At 40.8% G+C, this 19806-nt stretch overlaps 2 protein-coding genes across 2 annotated transcripts in view; one reads left to right on the forward strand and one right to left on the reverse strand.

The window, feature by feature from the left end:
- The window catches only part of LOC114521033, a 28299-nt gene extending 8876 nt beyond the window's left edge, over nt 1-19423 (forward strand). Inside the window, exons 2-5 of the mRNA XM_028541423.1 lie at nt 8337-9379; nt 17025-17273; nt 18299-18805; nt 18945-19423. Of these exons, the coding sequence (XP_028397224.1) occupies nt 8356-9379; nt 17025-17273; nt 18299-18805; nt 18945-19423 (2259 nt within the window). The 5' untranslated portion in view covers nt 8337-8355. The remainder of the gene's footprint in view (nt 1-8336; nt 9380-17024; nt 17274-18298; nt 18806-18944) is intronic.
- LOC114521032 lies at nt 207-3767 on the reverse strand. Its single transcript, XM_028541421.1, has one exon. It carries the CDS (start codon nt 3756-3758, stop codon nt 207-209), a length of 3552 nt encoding a protein of 1183 aa, XP_028397222.1. The 5' UTR covers nt 3759-3767.
- Nucleotides 19424-19806: the final 383 nt, after the last annotated feature.

Below are 19806 nucleotides of genomic sequence, written 5' to 3' on the forward strand. Positions count from 1 at the left end.
TATACTTCATGCGATACCTAATTAGATAATAAAGATCTATATGAATATTATCTGTCAATTCCCGACACACTCCCCCATATAGCTCAAATGAGGTATATGTCCATGAAGGGAATGACTTCGTTTTTTTTTTCTTGAAGTTCATTGTTCACTTCCTATAACAAAAGACATATGATTTTAACTAAATTTAACTAAACTAAATTATGTGTTCATTGGCAGTCTTCTTCCACTTCTGCGTCTTGCTTCAACCGCATCTTCGCTGCTACTGCTGCGTCTCGGGTGGGGCGAGGGGTAAAGATTGGTGCTTCGGGGTTAGGGCTCCACTTCTTTCTGTCGCAGGACAACTCCAACGGGTAGATATGCTGGACTGCTCGCTCGAGGTCGCCGTTCGGAGTCCGTACTCTAACTCCCCGTACTACGTTATCCTTTCCCTCAATCACGCCGCACACGACTCCGAGTTTCCACACGTTACGTCTTTTGTCTTCGTCTTTAATCATGACAACTTCGCCGATCTTTGGGTAGGATTTCTGTCCACTGACTCGTTGTTTGTGCCGTTCGCGCAGACTGCGGACGTATTCTTTCGTCCAACGATTCCACATCGCTTCTTTACACCTTCGTAAAAACCTGGCTCTTTTGCGCAATTCACTATCTCCCAGATGGTGGGCGTCGACTTCTGGTAGGACATTGGGGTTAATGCTCAGCATTGAGCATGGGGTTATTACTGGTAATTGAATGTCGTCCTCGAGGTAGGTCAACGGCCGATTGTTGAGAGCAATCTCGACGTCCAAGACCACTTCTTCTAACTCCTCCAATGTCAGTATTCCATTGCCGATCGTTTTGTAGAACGCTTGTTTGAACAGGCCAATAAGACGCTCGAATTGGCCTCCCCACCACGGTGCACGACTGAGATTGAACCTCCATTCGATTGCGTTATCAGCCAGGAATGCATGAAATTTCTCATCCTTTCGTGATTGCTTCAACCACTTGTCAGCGGCCTTAAAGGTTTTGGCGTTGTCAGAGTATATGATCTTTGGCCGACCACGTCTCGCGATCAATCTTTTCAAGCTCGGTATGAATTCTGCTACTTCCATTGAACGCAGGATCTCGAGATGTACTGCTCGCGTTAAACTGCACCCATATAGCGCAAGGTACGCCTTTCTCTCCGCCTTTGCTTTTGTACGGTATCGTATTGGTCCCGCGAAATCCACCCCAACTACTTGAAACGGTGTTGACCCTTGCGTCCTTGTTGTTGGCAACTTACCAGGTGGTGGCTTCTCATACGCTCGAGCTCGAAATCTTACGCACCCGTGGCAAGCCTTTCGCACTTGTTTCACCAACCGTCTCAACTTTGGTATCCAAAACCGTTCACGTACTTTCGCCATGGTCATAGCGACCCCACCATGGAGTGTTGCCAGATGCGCTCGTTCGATTACCTTTTTCGTGAAGGTGGAATTACGGGGTAGGTACATGGGGTAATCTCCGTCAATCCGACCGCGACATTCGAGAATTCCGCTTTCATTAAGCTGTATGTTCAATTGTAGCCGTATATCCTTGAACTCTGGACCCTCCTTGACTTCACTTTGCGCTCTTCTTATCCACCACAACTCGCTATCTTCGATCTCTTCTGACACTAGCGGTCCCATTTTCCGGTTTTTACGGGTCACCATACAATTCTTCACGAACCGATTGATCCAGGCGCAAATTCTAAGCACTTTCCGCAGGGAAAACTTGATGAGCAGTCCTTCAAGGCTATCGGGGCTTATTGGTCGTCTCACCGTCGTCAAGGCTTGTGGATTCTTCGTCGGTTTTATCTCTTTCACCTCTCGCGTAGCTTCGAGCACTTGTTTTGGCGGCCATTTGGTAGGATCTTTTAACCATTGGGGCCCATTACTCCACAGTTCGTTTCCAACGACACTTCCACCACGACTACCCACGTCTGCGGGATTCTGTTTCGTCGGTACATGATGCCATTCCACTCGTGTATGTGCTTGAATCTTGGCCACTCGGTTTGCAACGAACTGGCGATATTCGCCTTGACCGTTAATCCAGTAGAGCGCTACTGTGGAATCTAACCAACAATGGACAGACGATACGGCTCGCTGATCTATTGCACTTTCTACGTTCGACACCAAATTAACTGCCATATGTCCAGCGACGAGCTCTAGACGAGGTATGGAGAGATCACGCTTCGCCACTCGTGACTTGGCGCACACCAAGCCTTGTGTTGTTCCATGTTCCTGCTCCACAACCGCGTAGACCACGGCCGACACTCCGACCTTACTCGCGTCGCCAAAGGCATGTAGTGTGATGGCTGACACTGGCTCTTGATGCGGAGCTAAGGAACGCGGAACTTCGTAGCTTCGAGGCAGTCCTTTGCACCACTCCTCCCAGCGTTGTTTCGTTGTCTCAGGCAGTTCACCGTCCCAGGGAAGACGAGCCTCGCACATCTCTCGAAAAAGGTTCTTTCCCTGCAACGTCATTGGCGATACCAATCCGAGTGGGTCGTATACTCTCGCAAGTTGGGATAACGCACTTCTTTTGGTCGTCCCATGTTCCCCACAACTGAGCGTAACACCTACTCGGTCTGTCGACTTGTCCCATGGGAGGCCCAGAAGTTTGGTCTGCGGTTTCTCATCACCGAGCTCTTGCTTTGCGAACGTGACTTCGTCGTCATTCGTTGATGGGCTCTCAAGTTCTTTCACATTCGAGTGCCATTTGTGCAATCTGAATTTGGCGTCTTCGAAGATTTCACTGGCTCTCTTCTTCTTTTCCTTTACCGTAGAAATCGTTGCTCCCCCCGTCATAAGATCATCAACGTAGAGGTTCTTACGTATCTCTTCAACTAGGGCAGGGCACTTCGTTTCCCACGACTTCAAATGAACACTCAACACACCGTTTAGTAGGAAGGGAGAACTCGTTAGCCCAAACAACGCTCTCGTGAACCGGTATACAATTGTGTCATCACTTCCCGGCGGTTTCCAATGAAACCTGAGTGCATCACGCTCGGATTCTTTAATCCTAACCTGTAGGAACGCTTTTTGGAGATCACCCGTGACCAGGATTGGAAGGAATCGAGATCGAACAAGAATCGACCAGAGAAGATTTTGCAAACAGGGACCTGGGTTCAGGCAATCATTCAGAGACGGCGACGTCTTGGATTCCCTCGCTGACGCGTCATACACGATCCGAAGCTTAGTCGTTTCTGCGGAGTTCTTGACGACCGCTTTGTGGGGGATGTAGAATTCCCTGTCACTCGCTACTGATGGAGCTAACTCGACCACTCCGTCCTCCAACTGCTGCTTTATGACGTCGTTGTAATCGTCGTACCGACCACTGGATTTTAGTCGCTTTACCAAATTCTCCAATCGTCGTCGACTCCCCATTTCATTGGCAGGCAGCGGGGGGTGATTTGGTTTCCACGGGAGCCCCGTTTCATACCATCCCTCAGAACTTCGCTCGAGCTGTTCCTGGAATTCCTGGTACACAGGAAGCTGATCGTTTTCTGCACTGTCTGCGATACCAAGTACGTCCAGACGGCATAGCTTGTCGAAGTCTACTTGTGAGGTCTGCGTCATGAGCATCTTCGTTTTCTCGAACTCGGTCCCAGGACTTAGAATCATCCATCCAAGCTTAGTTCTCTCTGCCACTGGATCTCCTTCTCTCCCGATGAGAGGCTTCGTAGCTGTCTTTATTCGGGCATAGTCGCCGCTTCCGAGGATGACGTGGATGGGTAATTGGGTTTTCGTGGAGTGATCATCCATATGTACCTCGCTAAGGTGTTGGTAACGCCTTATCAACTTTTCGTACTCGGGGTTTTCGATAAACAGAAGCTCGCTCTTATCAACCTTGCTTAATCGTGTCACCATTTCGTATCTTCCGTCGAGAGAAGTTATTTTTACGTCATATAACTCAACTTTTGCCTTGCGTGATGTCAAGAGCATATCAATTTGTTGGTTTTTAATTTCACTCGGCTTGATGACAAGTGTGTTAATTAACTGAGCTGAGGCGTAAGAGCTCCCGGCGCCAGAGTCTATTAACGCACGGCAAATTAATCCATTTACTTTAATCACGACTACAGGAAATATGCCCTCACCACTGCCACCATCCGTCATCAACTTCTTATCTCCGGAAGCGTGCTGCTCAGTTTGATCGCAAATGGAAGTGTGATGACGTTTGTTACAATGTCCGCAGGCAGATTTACTGGTGCAATCAGCAGCGCGATGGGGTTTCATGGCGCAATTAAAACAAAGCCCCTTTTTTGCTAGGATTTTCTTTCGTTCGTTTACTTCACTAATTTTCTCGCATTGTACGGCTTTATGGTTTAAATCACCGCAGTAAACACATCCCTTGGGCATGGGCACGAATCGCTGGTTTTCCTTTCGAGATTGGAACATTTTCCTCGAGCTGCTCTCCTCGCGTTCCCCGCTAGAGTTAGTTACGGGGTTTCTCCTCACCCACTCGTTTACGGCATGCGTTAACTTTACGAAATCCCAGGATTCCCACTCAGGGTCATCACGCACCAAATCCCCTCGAATTCCCGATATCTTATCTAGAGTCATTGGTACGTACCCCTTTATATCGCTAAGTTTCCCCATAGTCTCAAGTGCTTGAACAGAGTGTGTAAGTCTATCACAAAGTTAGCAATCTTACGAGGGTTGGTTCCCGAAATATTTGGTAAATCCAAAACCTCATTCACGTAACATTTCTCGATTTCCGACTCCTTGCCGAATTTCTCTTTCAAAATAGCTTTTGCTCTATTATAACCCTCGAGCCCAAAGGGAAGAGACTCGACACTACGCTTCACCTTCGGTTCAGCAGCTCTAGCAGATACGTGAATTTCGTCATTGGTGCTAGTGAACTTTTGTCAAACCGCCTCAGAAAATTGTCCCCAAAATTTCGGCCAGTCAGTAAAGGAGCCGCCAAACTTGGAGATGACGAGTTTGGGTAATTTTGCCGCCCCAGTCGAAACTACTTTGGGTTCTTTACCTTCCGTTTGAGGTTTGGGGGCCGAAGACAATTCAGCTTGCATTTTCATTCGCGCTTCATGCAACAACTGTTCCTGTTTTAACTCTTCCGCGTGCGTTAGATCTCTTTTGGCCTTTTCGGCTTCAGAAAGGAATTGTTCTAGATTTTGGATGGCCGTGTCTACAGCGTCAAAATTTCAGATCTAACTCATCGTTCCATTCCTTAATTTTTTCGAGATCTTCCTTTTGTTCGATTTTTAACGCTTCCGCGGAGCGTCTGCACTCATTGGCCTCGTTGGCCGTTGCTTGCACAACGCGACGAGGTGTCGCTTAATTGCTACTCGCTTACCTGCTCTCAGCAGTGTCTTCGACTTCTCTGTTGCGATTTCCAACTGCGTCAACTTGTTCACGAGATTGGTTTGTTCTTTTCCATCCATGTTAACTCCAAAGTTCAAGCGTTCATATATGTTTGCTCAAAAGTTCAATGTATCCCGTCGGTTTGGTGCCACTATGTCGAGAATTGCCTCCGTTAAAGTAATCTTCGACAAAATCACAAAGTTTTATAGTATATTTTGTAGTTAATCACGTTAAGTATTCCAACTGGTTATTACAACTTCCCACGAATTCTCTAGTCACAACATTAGATAGCACACGGGCTATTAGATCTCTCTCACTCACTCCCTGAACGTCACAGTCCAACTGCTCAGTCTCTCTCTCGTGACCACCTATATCTTCATCTCATCAATCATTATACTATACTTCATGCGATACCTAATTAGATAATAAAGATCTATATGAATATTATCTGTCAATTCCCGACAGAACCACACCTTACAATAACTAAATACGAATAGAAAAGACGACTTACAGATGTTTTCCCAGTAACTCAGAATTTTACTTTAGCTTGTAGACTTTGCTCTTGGCTTGCGAACCTTTAGCTCCCTACTGCCAGAATACCTCACGCCAGTATAAAGGAAAGGACTCAAACGAGGAGTAAATACCATGTGTTGTATTTCAAGACAAACACAAAACAAAAAGGAAAGAGGAATCCCCTCACGTGATTCTCTCACTAACATATGTTCACATAAATTATAATGAATATAATACATAATCATATGGCGTCAACTATACTGCCAAGTTTTTGGTCCAACTGCATGCCTTACCCATGCATAAATCTAGTTAACGTGATTTCCTATGCCTATGGTACTTGAGATAAATGATTAAGATATAAGTTTTCCTGTAATAAGCACAGTTGTCACTAACGAACACAACATAAACTAGCAGGTCCAAACGTACATTGGCTGCGAAATTTTGTAAAATACGGAAAATATAGCCATGCCAAATTGGTATATTTTGTATTACGCGCGGAAATTGCGTAACTAATTTACTTACAAACTTCCGGCCGTAAGATTTCGGCTTTTCTCTTTCGTTTTAAAGACACCGGCTTTTCTCATTCCTTGTTTTAAAGATTCCGGCTTTTCTCATTCCTTGTTTTAAAGATTCCGGCTTTTCTCATTCCTTGTTTTAAAGATTCCGGCTTTTCTCATTCCGTGTTTTAAAGATTCCGGCTTTTCTCATTCCTTTTTTTAAAGATTCTGGCTGGATTATCAGGGTAGCAACACGGGTATTACGCGAGACACGGAATCGTATAAACCATTTTCAAGTATTATTTTTATTCGATCTAGTAATTTTTAATTATATATGAGTATAAGTGTAAGAATATAAATGTAAATTAACAAGTAATGCCTCCGATGTATCTGCGCGTTCCAAATTCAATAACATAATAACTTACTTCTTTGCCGGGTCTTCACGTTCTACAACAGTAGTTCAATCCGTTCATACAAATTACAGATAGCTAAACAGCTTCGCTATAAACAGGTTAGCACGCGCTTTTTCGGTAAAAACTAAGGTAACTTATCCGGATACTCGATAATGTGCGTCAAATTACGTGCTACTTCATTAACTGTCAATCAAATTTTAATTTATTATATTTCGTTAATATTATATAACGTTCATCAGCAATCCACTGGCTTTTCCTATTCCTTGTTTTATCGTTCCCCATTCCCTTCGCCGTTCTTTCCTTGATTCCCCGTACCTGGTTTTGAAAATAGCCGTAGAAAAAATAGCCAAAAAAGTACAATACAACTCCTTAACTATGTTATTGTCCACGTTTATGCAAAAAATGGTTCTTTTCCCGTCACGTGTCTATTGTATTGTCTATTCTATAAGCTCATCGACCTTCACTTGAAAAATATGTTAATTATAAGTTTGCTATTGGTTTATCTATGCAAAAATACAATAGACATGTAATGAGAAAGGTGCAATTTTTTGCATAAATCTACCTCAACATAGTTAATGAGTTGTATTGTTGTTTTATGTGGTCTCCAAACCATGTATATATTCTATTAAATGTGCTGCAATGCAATGATAAGAATATTTTCACGAGGTGAAAAACGAAGCCGAGTTGAATGGAGCATTCCATCTTTCACCGAATTGAAATATTCTTACCATTGCAGTCATGAACATTTCATTATTTGTTTTATATAACACCAAAATAGATCAACTTGATGAATTTTTTTTATCAAGTAAACCGTATATTGTCTCATTTGTATTTATCAACGATAATCCTATCCGCCATATTATTTGGATTCGTGATCAAATGCGTGCGAGCACAGTACGATTAGTATTTTGAGTGATTAAATCTAGTGAAAGCAACCGTGCAATTGAAAAACTATTTGCAGGGCTGAACGTGCCATGGAAACTAAAGCCATGATTTCCACCCATGCGTGTCACAAAATTGAGACAAGCCTCATTAATATAGTAACGATTTTATACGTTACGTCATCGTTTTTATGTTATTTTCAACTATTTGGAGTAGCAATGGCAACATATTATAAGCGATCAACTACTAATCCTGAGTTATATTTTAGCGTTTCGGTACTTTATATTGCACAGTTAACTATAAACTCGAGAGGCTATAGTTTGACATTTAGATACAAATTTCGGCGGAAGTAAAATATTAATGTTGTTCGGATTTTCTGCACATTCTATCAGGTGACGCGTGCAGCAGATCTGTGTAGTTCAAAACCATTGATATCGCACAAGTTGACTAAGGATTGTCAGATTATCAGAGTTTTCTTTTATATGCAATGTTAAAAACAATAGGACAAATCGGCTAAATATACTGTCGAATGAATAGCACAGCGTCAATTTGTTCCATTAGATTAACCAATTAACGACGATCTCAACATATTTGAAAAATTTGTCGCTAGTGGTGGTCAACTAGTACTCTATCATCTATCATCATCTATCACTTCATAATATATGTAATACTTCATAATCACACTGGTAATAAGACATATTTTTGTTGCCTAGGTTTTTTTGATAGATTTGAATGGCGATGGGAACGAATCCTTGTGAATTGAAACCTTTGCCAGCTTCAGCTGAAGATTTTAAGGAGGAACTGAGATTATTTGAAAACCTTGATCGAGACTCCGACCCACCACCCAGAGCAAAGCTTTATCACTGCCTATTTTCAAGTGCAAAGATAAAACGTCCATTTAATTCTGCCATGATTTTGTTGGTAGGAAGTACTGGGGTTGGAAAGTCGTCTACAATAAACCATTTGCTTGATACAGGAGAAGGAAACCCTGTTGCGGTCACCAGTAGTTCTGAGTCCGAAACTAGAACGACAAGTGAATATGTACTTACCACTGACAACCCAGATTACGAGGTTTGTGATTTAAGAATGAGTGTTATAGATACACCAGGTTTCAACGATATTGCTGGTGTGAAGCAAGATGCTTGTAATTTTGTTTCCATCAAAAGATTTTTCCAAACGCACCCAGATTTACCAGAACAGCTTACTTATCCGAATCTTGTCTTTTTGGTGGTGAACGTGCTTGATACCCGGATCAAGAGTGAGAATAGCAATCTTTCCAAATGTCTTAGAGGGATAAAATTTCTTGAAGTGGTTGACAAAAGTCATTCAAATCTTGTTGTGGTTGTAACACATTGCTGCTCTGTTGGGTACCGGAATTTGAGTAAATGGAAAGACAAGATGAAAGAAAGGAAAGATACCATTTTAACTATCGTGTTTGAAGTGCTTGGCGTGTCAGCACCTGTCGTATTGATAGAAAATGACTTCGATGACCATGAACTTGAGAAACTGAAAGGTGATTTTACAATTCTTCCGAATGGCGAGAGACAGCCTAAGAATTTATACGACGCCTGTGCGAAGCTTCTTCGTCGAAATAATGATCATTTTGGCCTCTTAGTGTTTAATTCTTGTTTCACAAGAGCTAAAAAGGACAGGCCAACAGAAGGTCATAAAATTATGGCGAAAGATTCTCGAAGTGAAGAATTGTCTGATGAAGAGGACGAATTTTCAAATGCTTTTAGCGACGCTGCAAAAGGAGGTAGGAAAATGAGGTCAACGCGTAATAAGTATATATTTTCACGAAATGTAAAAATTAACCTTTTAAAAATATTCCATGGACATATTAGGGACAGTCAGTCCTTAAAAGGTTAAAGTTCCAAACATTGCAAAAAAATGAAATAGATAAATCCTTTTGATTGGCTCAAAACTTACGATCATATAGGATGTATATATAAAAAAATTAGTGATTGGCCAGTTAAGTCTGTACTGTTAAATATCACGCTTGGTCAATTTCCAATCAACATTGAACCATGATGAAATTGGGAATCCTTATTTAGCGGAAACACATTTTTTCCTATGGCTTACAAGTTTCTAAGCCAATCAAATTTCGTTTACCTTAATTTGCACTACAAGTTAAAGAATATATGCAACAATAGAAACTCCTTAAAAAGTAAACATTTTGAAAAATATAATTTTCGACGTTTCGACTAAAATATAGTCATCATCAGGAAAAAAATGACGATGATATTAGATATGTACAAGTAAGCTTTTTTAATAATAATTAGAAAGTTGAAATTAGCCAAAATCCCCTTAATTTAATCCGGATCAACTTCTCGTGGTTGCGACTTTGGATTCTGTCAGTGGTCAAACATTATTGCTTTCCTCTATATAGCAGAGAGTTTACGATCTACGGTGCGGTCATCTCAACGTCGCTAGTCAAATATTTTGCTTGATATAAGCTATGGGAAATTGTTATTCTGTCAGGGCATTGAAATAATCATACAAACGTTTCATTTATGCAAGAACCCCCCCGTGGTTTAGCTGATAATGCAGTTCAACTTGCTATATCACGCGTTGCCGCTGCTTTCAGGTCGTCGGTAAGCCTGAAAATAGGGACCTTGAGCATGTAGGACGGCAACACGACGACGACGTGGCTGAAATTCTCCTTTAAAAAAATGCTATAGCAAAGTGGTTGTTAGTAGTATAGAGAAGGGGGGTTCTGGAGCAGGCGGTGCAGGCGGTGCACGAGGCACCGCCGATGATGTCGTCGAACCTTAAATATTTTAATTTATTCAGGTAATTTTAATATAGTTGAGTTTTGCCGGTTTGTTACTCAGCAATTTCGGTTTATTTTCATGCGATTTCGCTACCGTTTATTTATCTACGTCGTTTGGTAGTGTCTGGTTGCTTCATTACCGTTAGCTGTGTACAATTTTAGTTTATTTCACACAGTATATTGCTGATATGGTTACCGTTCATATATCTGTAGAGATTTCAAATTGCTGTCGTCTTTGTTTTCAAAAGGTAATTTGTGAGCGCTACGGTGTGCGCTACGGTGTGCGCTACGGTGTGCGCTACTCCCACGCTATCTACAATCCATAGTTTATATAATTATGTCTATTTCGATACCGTTTGTTTACAGTTTTAGCTTATTTCAGTGTAGTCTTTGTTGCTGTTTGTTTATCTACAACTTCTAGTTTATATTATTGGGTTACTGGCGGTTTGCATTTATTATGAAATAAGCTAAAGCTTTACTTCTTTCACTAGATATCTATCTAAATATCTATAATAATAGATATTTGATTTTAATTAGTATTTTATATTATGAGTGAAAATGCAAATTGTACCATAGAACAAACAAGAACGAACACGTTCGAGCACGTTTAATAAATAGTTGTTAGTGCGCATGCGTGATACCTATTTCATTAAATCTTCACCCAAAATCAAACGGTGAAGGCTTTGTGTATATATACGGCGGTTTGATCCTAAACTTCATTCGTCGGTTTCGTCCTGCAAATTCGAACGTCGGTTATTTTTGCGACTAGGCGAGAAATACTAAAGACAGTTCACAGAGGAGATTAGGTAAGATGCATTAACTAAAGTTCAATTATTATAAAAAATATCAAAATTTAGTTCAATTATTATGAAAAGCACTAAGAAATCGCTTCTTAGTAGTTGCTGTGCCCTTGTTTGCCACACCTATGAAGAAATATCTGAGGTGTCCCTTGGGAAAGTCATGCAACGAACGGTTTAGTTGTTAATAGTGCAAAGAAGCAGATTCCTAGTAGTTGCTGTGCCCTTGTTGGCTGCACCTATGAAGAAATATCTGAGGTGCCCCTTGGGATAATCATGCAATGAACGGTCCAGTTGTTAGTTCGAATAAATCGCTTCTAAGTGTTGCTGTACCCTTGTCGCCTGCACCTGTGAAGAAAGAATCTGAGGGGCTCCTTGGGAAAGTCATTCAACGAACTAGCGGTGGCTGTACAAATTTTATTCAGTACTTCTGTCACAATAAGATGCTAAAAGTGTTCTGTTTATATTTAATAGTTTGATAATTATCATCGTTAAGTTGAAATCCAAAGAGTTGCTGTATTGAGGGTAAGTGTTTACAATTTCAACTAGTTTGAGTTGTCCCCGCTTGGGAATGTCTAGCAACGAACTGGTGGTTGTAGACAGAGAAGTTTATTTAGGGCTGTCTGGCGACAAAGCCATTACCTTCGCATGCGTGATGTTTTAATTTTATTCCCCCACAATAAGATGCTAAAGGTTATGTGTTTATATTATGCTACAGGTGTTGACGTGTTGCAGTTGCTAAAGGAGAATTCAATTTTCAATTTATAGAATGTCTTTTACATGCAAAGTCTGCACCAAGAACTTTACGCAGCTGAGAAGTTTAACTCGTCATGAACGATCCGTGCATGGAGAGAAGAAGTTTGTCTGTGATCAATGCAGTGCGTCTTTTACACGGAACGATGATTTAAAGCGGCATAAGAGGCGGCACGAAGAACAATCACACATATCTGCAAAAATTGTAGGAAAGAGTTTCATCGTCGTGATAATTTAGTGGGACATCAAGTTCAATGTCAACGGAATCCTTTGAAAAGAGGATGTGACGAAGACCGAGACGAAGACGATAGTAGTCTGGGACTTTTTTAGTCCCTAAAGCTCTGGATGTATATTCGTCTACGACGAAGAACCTCTACCTCGGGGGAAACGAAGAAAGTACATAAGGGATGGTTAACATTTTAGTTTGTGTGCATGCACTGGACTACGAAATTAAAGTACCGCGTAGATGTTTAATGGAATATTTGTCCATATTCGCGGGTTGGGACGCCCAGTCAGCAATCGGGCCATCGGGCCTAATAGTGCCATATAAGGCCATATAGGGCCCAAACGGGCCTATGAGCACATGCTCATAACTGCTCATGAGCAGTTGCTCATCTGTTCATAGAACTGCATTGCTGCTCCCCGTACGCTTCTATACTTCAACTTTAGGACAATGCTGATCGTTCCGGGACACCAGGGACTAAAAAAGTCCCTGAAGGGACACTTTAAATCTTACACGGACACCAGGGACTAAAAAAGTCCCTGAAGGGACACTTTAAATCTTACAGGGACACCAGGGACTAAAAAAGTCCCTGAAGGGACACTTTAAATTTTCCAGGAAAACTTTTTTAGTCCCTGGTGTCCCGGAACGATCAGCATTGTCCTAAAGTTGAAGTATAGAAGCGTACGGGGAGCAGCAATGCAGTTCTATGAACAGATGAGCAACTGCTCATGAGCAGTTATGAGCATGTGCTCATAGGCCCGTTTGGGCCCTATATGGCCTTCTATGGCACTATTAGGCCCGATGGCCCGATTGCTGACTGGGCGTCCCAACCCGCGAATATGGACAAATATTCCATTAAACATCTACGCGGTACTTTAATTTCGTAGTCCAGTGCATGCACACAAACTAAAATGTTAACCATCCCTTATGTACTTTCTTCGTTTCCCCCGAGGTAGAGGTTCTTCGTCGTAGACGAATATACATCCAGAGCTTTAGGGACTAAAAAAGTCCCAGACTACTATCGTCTTCGTCTCGGTCTTCGTCACATCCTCTTTTCAAAGGATTCCGTTGACATTGAACTTGATGTCCCACTAAATTATCACGACGATGAAACTCTTTCCTACAATTTTTGCAGATATGTGTGATTGTTCTTTCGTGCCGCCTCTTATGCCGCTTTAAATCATCGTTCCGTGTAAAAGACGCACTGCATTGATCACAGACAAACTTCTTCTCTCCATGCACGGATCGTTCATGACGAGTTAAACTTCTCAGCTGCGTAAAGTTCTTGGTGCAGACTTTGCATGTAAAAGACATTCTATAAATTGAAAATTGAATTCTCCTTTAGCAACTGCAACACGTCAACACCTGTAGCATAATATAAACACATAACCTTTAGCATCTTATTGTGGGGGAATAAAATTAAAACATCACGCATGCGAAGGTAATGGCTTTGTCGCCAGACAGCCCTAAATAAACTTCTCTGTCTACAACCACCAGTTCGTTGCTAGACATTCCCAAGCGGGGACAACTCAAACTAGTTGAAATTGTAAACACTTACCCTCAATACAGCAACTCTTTGGATTTCAACTTAACGATGATAATTATCAAACTATTAAATATAAACAGAACACTTTTAGCATCTTATTGTGACAGAAGTACTGAATAAAATTTGTACAGCCACCGCTAGTTCGTTGAATGACTTTCCCAAGGAGCCCCTCAGATTCTTTCTTCACAGGTGCAGGCGACAAGGGTACAGCAACACTTAGAAGCGATTTATTCGAACTAACAACTGGACCGTTCATTGCATGATTATCCCAAGGGGCACCTCAGATATTTCTTCATAGGTGCAGCCAACCAGGGCACAGCAACTACTAGGAATCGGCTTCTTTGCACTATTAACAACTAAACCGTTCGTTGCATGACTTTCCCAATGGACACCTCAGATATTTCTTCATAGGTGTGGCAAACAAGGGCACAGCAACTACTAAGAAGCGATTTCTTAGTGCTTTTCATAATAATTGAACTAAATTTTAGTATTTTTTATAATAATTGAACTTTAGTTAATGCATCTTACCTAATCTCCTCTGTGAACTGTCTTTAGTATTTCTCGCGCTAGTCGCAAAAATAACCGACGTTCGAATTTGCAGGACGAAACCGACGAATGAAGTTTAGGATCAAACCGCCGTATATATACACAAAGCCTTCACCGTTTGATTTTGGGTGAAGATTTAATGAAATAGGTATCACGCATGCGCACTAACAACTATTTATTAAACGTGCTCGAACAACACCGCGGAAAAATGTCTGCGCACGCGCCGAAATATCGAAATATGATGGTAAATCTAAATATAAATTTTGGAACAAAACATGCCCATTATTTGATAAAATATAAGTTAAGAAAATAAAAAATATACAAGACAGCCAGACAGAACATAAGTTAAAAGCCTTGTAGCATTTAGAGTATCGAACGAAATGGAATTCACGGTAAATTTTCATTTTTTACGAAGTAGCTTTAGAATATTTTTCGAAAGCAAAAGTTTAAACCTGAAAGTTAAGAAAACACGCGGAAAGTTAAGCTTTCTAATCTATTTAAATTGTAAAATACATCTTAATTTTCAATTATTGAGAACACGGCAAACGTCTCGTATCTGGCGACATATTTTTTTTTAATAAAACGTGTCTAAATTAAAAGTTCGGAAACTGTCGTTGCTTATTTGATAAACAAAATGTTTGAGACGAAAACTTTGTTAACAGTCACCTTTTACAGGTGTTTTTGTAGGATGCCACTTCTAGGACTCTCTGGACGTTTTTTCTCTTAGTTTCTATAATGCAATGTTTATTTATGCCCTCGAAATATGGCTTTGAAGACACGAATGAAATCACTCCTTTTTACCGCCATTTTTAGCCTTCGGAAACGTTCGGAACCGCTTTTTAATTGTTTTTAATGTCACTTACAGGCAGAGTTGACGCGTGCGCAGACGTTTTTCCGCGGTGTTTGCTCGAACGTGTTCGTTCTTGTTTGTTCTATGGTACAATTTGCATTTTCACTCATAATATAAAATACTAATTAAAATCAAATATCTATTATTATAGATATTTAGATAGATATCTAGTGAAAGAAGTAAAGCTTTAGCTTATTTCATAATAAATGCAAACCGCCAGTAACCCAATAATATAAACTAGAAGTTGTAGATAAACAAACAGCAACAAAGACTACACTGAAATAAGCTAAAACTATAAACAAACGGTATCGAAATAGACATAATTATATAAACTATGGATTGTAGATAGCGTGGGAGTAGCGCACACCGTGGCGCACACCGTAGCGCACACCGTAGCGCACACCGTAGCGCTCACAAATTACCTTTTGAAAACAAAGACGACAGCAATTTGAAATCTCTACAGATATATGAACGGTAACCATATCAGCAATATACTGTGTGAAATAAACTAAAATTGTACACAGCTAACGGTAATGAAGCAACCAGACACTACCAAACGATGTAGATAAATAAACGGTAGCGAAATCGCATGAAAATAAACCGAAATTGCTGAGTAACAAACCGGCAAAACTCAACTATATTAAAATTACCTGAATAAATTAAAATATTTAAGACTCGACGACATCATCGGCGGTGCCTCGTGCACCGCCTGCACCGCCTGCTCCAGAACCCCCCTTCTCTATACTACTGTTGTTTTATATTATTAATTGTACCGATTTTGTGAGATATAAGGCGTAAAAAACATTGTGTTTATGTTTAAGGACAATTCTATAGAGCCTAATTCGAGGTAGGGCTCGCTGGGTCCTGAAATGCACCCGTTCTAGGCAAGACGTAAAAAACAACGTTTTCCCCAACCTCGCAAGCCAGGCTCTTTTACCTACGCTCCACGGCCCACGCTGCGGCAAAGACCCTGGTCAAGGCTGGTCACGTGATTCTTTTGTTACGCTTCTCCCGTGTGGGGATGGGTGGGACACAAGTAGCGCATAGATCACATCAGTTAAAACAGCGTGTTTCTAAGGACTGAATATTGAGCGCTGTTCTTCCGTAAAGCGAAATAACCTGTGTCGTTATTGTTATTTGACCTCTAAATTCGCTCATCAACGCCCAAATTTAGAAGATAGGACAGGCCTTCGAGTGTCTGTATTGAATATCAACTGAACTTGTGACGATACTAAAACCGATTCTATCGACGATGATACAGTCTACACATAGCACTTGAATCTAAATTCGGTTTATTGCTCTTTTTAGCTTTTTGCTGCGCCACACTAGCTGTATTTATTTCGTTTATTGCGTGAACCGCTATTTTTAGTTGCGTTAGTACAAAGTCATCTGGATTGTGACAAGTGCTAAAAATAGCAGAAATGGTATATTGACTTTGCCACTCCTCCCATGAATATGAACTAAGCGCTAATTAAAAACCTCCCATATTTTGGGAGGTCACATGACCAGCCTTGACCAGGGTCTTTGCCGCAGCGTGGGCCGTGGAGCGTAGGTAAAAGAGCCTGGCTTGCGAGGTTGCGTTTTCCCGTTGTAAACAGAACAAAGACGACTTCTAAAACCCATCATTGGTCTTTAATTATTCATTTCTTTTCAATGATCCATTGTATTGATAGCCGTCGTCGTCGCGTTCGCGTTCTACATGCTTAAGGTCGCTAATGCCTCATTTGAAGGTGTCGTAAGAATGTCAACGCTGTCGTGGGACCACAAGTTTTGCATAGTACCTTTTTTTTCGCGTGTGGTGTTTCTTTGTTTGCAAGTGCGTCGTCGAGCTGGCCGCGTCGTAAATCGTACATAACTCTTCTAATCGTAAATTTGTAAAATAAATTTTTCAATTTGTAAAAATTGATTTTAAGGTTTGAGTCCAATCGCCACTTGTGTGATGAAATATGTTAAAGAAAACAAACTCGACAAAACACAAGAAGAGAAAGTTTCAAAACTTGGGAACTGGATGAACTCTATGGGTTTGTTAAAGGAAGGACGATTACAGTCTGTAACATTGGCAGCAATAAATTGTCTTTATGACGGAGAGATTTCCGACCATTGTATCGAAATGCTGAAACAAAAATTTGGTATTAAAAATGAAAAGAATTCATGTATTCCAGGTAATGATAAATTACACATTTTTAAAATTAATTTTCATGTTTCATTAACTAAAACAGTTTGGATACCGTTTATTAATTTACTTGTACAAAGTTTAAACTGTCATTCACGTCAGTATAGAACATGCGAAGGGTGCTTGGGAGTGAAGTTTATCATGAAGCAGAAATACTATAGAATAACTAGGCTAAAATTAAACGCCCAGCCATCACGCGTATTTGTCTGTAATCTATTCCAGGAACAAAGTTCCTATATACAGTGTGGCCCCCAAAAAAGTACTCTTGACAACAAAGATGCATAAGTTAAAATGCTAGTGCATTTATGATTGTTGTCAACAGTATACTTAGAATAACTTAGGGGCTGTTTACTTCATTGCGCAGTTAGTTGTTATACCCGAGATTTAACGAAGCGGGACGAATTTGAGATATCGTGGAATATAAATAAGATTTATGAAGCAAACTAACAGCCTCGTTTCTGAGACACGGGATATTTGCTCTGCCAACACTTGACCAAAATACCGTGGTATCGACTGATGACGTTTACACAGATTTTGGTAGAATTGAAGAACGAACAAGATGGTAACACTGCGGTTGCGGTTGCGGTTGAGTTGCGGTTAGGTTATTTCTGGACAGTACTTTTAGTAATCTGAGCGACATCCGGCTATGTTTTGTAACTACCCTTTTTAAACCCGTTGTTTGTTTAAGTCTCCCTTTACTCTGATATATTGAGTATTATTTACAACAGGATCAAATAATTGCCTTATCAGGGCATATTTTGTGGCGCTTCAACGCTGAGCTATCTGCGAACAGGCTGCATGAACATGAATATCACCGACCCTCCATAGACCTCAAATATTTGGCGTGACGTCAACAGCCCTACCACAGTAATTCGCTCAAGTGTATGCGACTAATGTGAAACAAGGTTGACAAGCAAAGAAATTATATTGCCAGTATAACTACACATTACCAACTTTTTTTACGCTTCGTTTAAACTCGGATAAGCTTGCTCATGTACACATCCCTTTTTTCAGCTGAACTGGTTGGTCGAGGATATAATATCTTATTGGACAACACCGTGTCCTCTGATATTTTCGAGTTTTCAGCTGTGAATGAAACGAAGTATGGTTTTAATATCCCTAGTTGTGCTCAAATCATAAAAGTTAATGAGACGCAGGAATTTCAAAGGAAATTTCAGTCCGATGAATTGTTCGTAGAGAATAGATTGAAAAATCTCGGCGTAAGTCTTGATATTGCACAGAGCATGTTGAAAATGGCACCTAACTTCAGAGCGAGTGCAAATCAGAAGGAAAATGGCAGTAACAAGTCTACGAAGACCACGAATATATCGTTGACAGAACATCGAATTGTTAAGATTGTTATTGGAAATTTTGAGTCGCAGGAAATCTCCTTCACCAATAATTTTGTGTCCGCTGTTGGGAAATTACCTGACCAATATACAGACGACGAAAAATGCAGAGAAGCGTTTATGAATTTTTTCAATCGTTTCGGTCATTTCGTGGTCACTTCAGCTTATGTTGGTGGGCAGTTGAGGAAAAAACCTGCACTGAAGGTTTCGAAGCATCAAAAAAATTGATAACTCGGTAGAAGGAGCAGTTGGTGCGGATCTAAGTGGAGCCTGCGGAGCTAAAGTGGACTCCAAGAGCCAAATATCGACAGAGAGTGTAAAGAAGATTATCTTGGATGCAACAGAAACACGGTGGTATGGAGGCCGGAGGGACCTGCATAGCAAAAGCACACTACTCTCTGAAGATAAATTCCTGGAGTGGAAGTTGTCCCTGTCCAAAGAACCAGTGATGCTGGCAACTGAAATGAATCTGGAGAATATTTCTTCTGTGGTCGCCATCATTGATGAGAAGAAGGGAGAAGTTTGCCATCAAGCACTGCGTAATCTTTTTGATGATAAAGATCTACAACCTGTTCGTGGTGAAAAAGAGAAATCTCAATTGGAGGAAAGAAAGAAGAAAGAGGAAGACCTCGAAGAGCAACGTAGAAAAGAATCAAACACGAGAGAAGGTTCAACAATAGAGCCAGATATTAAGGGATGGTGGAAAACCACCACAGGAAATGTTTACGCAGTTGGTGGAGTTCTTGTGGCAATAGGTGCTTTTATTGCAGCTATACTCCTTAAGCGCTGAAATTACCATATATGCATCTACTCGGTTTCAGTCTTTACATGATCATGGATTTTACATCGTGTTCAAGTACATCGTTGTATGGCCTGTAATTTACAGGCTGTGCATTCTATTAATTAATGCTCGACATGTTAATTGTAAGTCTCTTAAATCATACCATTAAAAGGAAATGTAGTATTGTTAGTCACTACCCTAGTTAGGAACGCATGTATAGTAGCTATGCAAATTTTGTTGTTGTAAAGATAACTTAGATATCAACTTAGTTTTAGCTATTTTAGTTTTCAGGTCTATAGTTAATAAATTGACATGCTTTGATACTGTTTTAACGTAGTAATCAGCGCTTTCCGTACCTCATCATCCAGGCACAGATTGGCCCAGATCACATT

The sequence above is a fragment of the Dendronephthya gigantea genome, unplaced genomic scaffold, assembly GCF_004324835.1.
Source record: "Dendronephthya gigantea isolate DGI-Jeju-01 unplaced genomic scaffold, DenGig_1.0 000019F, whole genome shotgun sequence".
Taxonomy (NCBI): Eukaryota; Metazoa; Cnidaria; class Anthozoa; order Malacalcyonacea; family Nephtheidae; genus Dendronephthya; species Dendronephthya gigantea.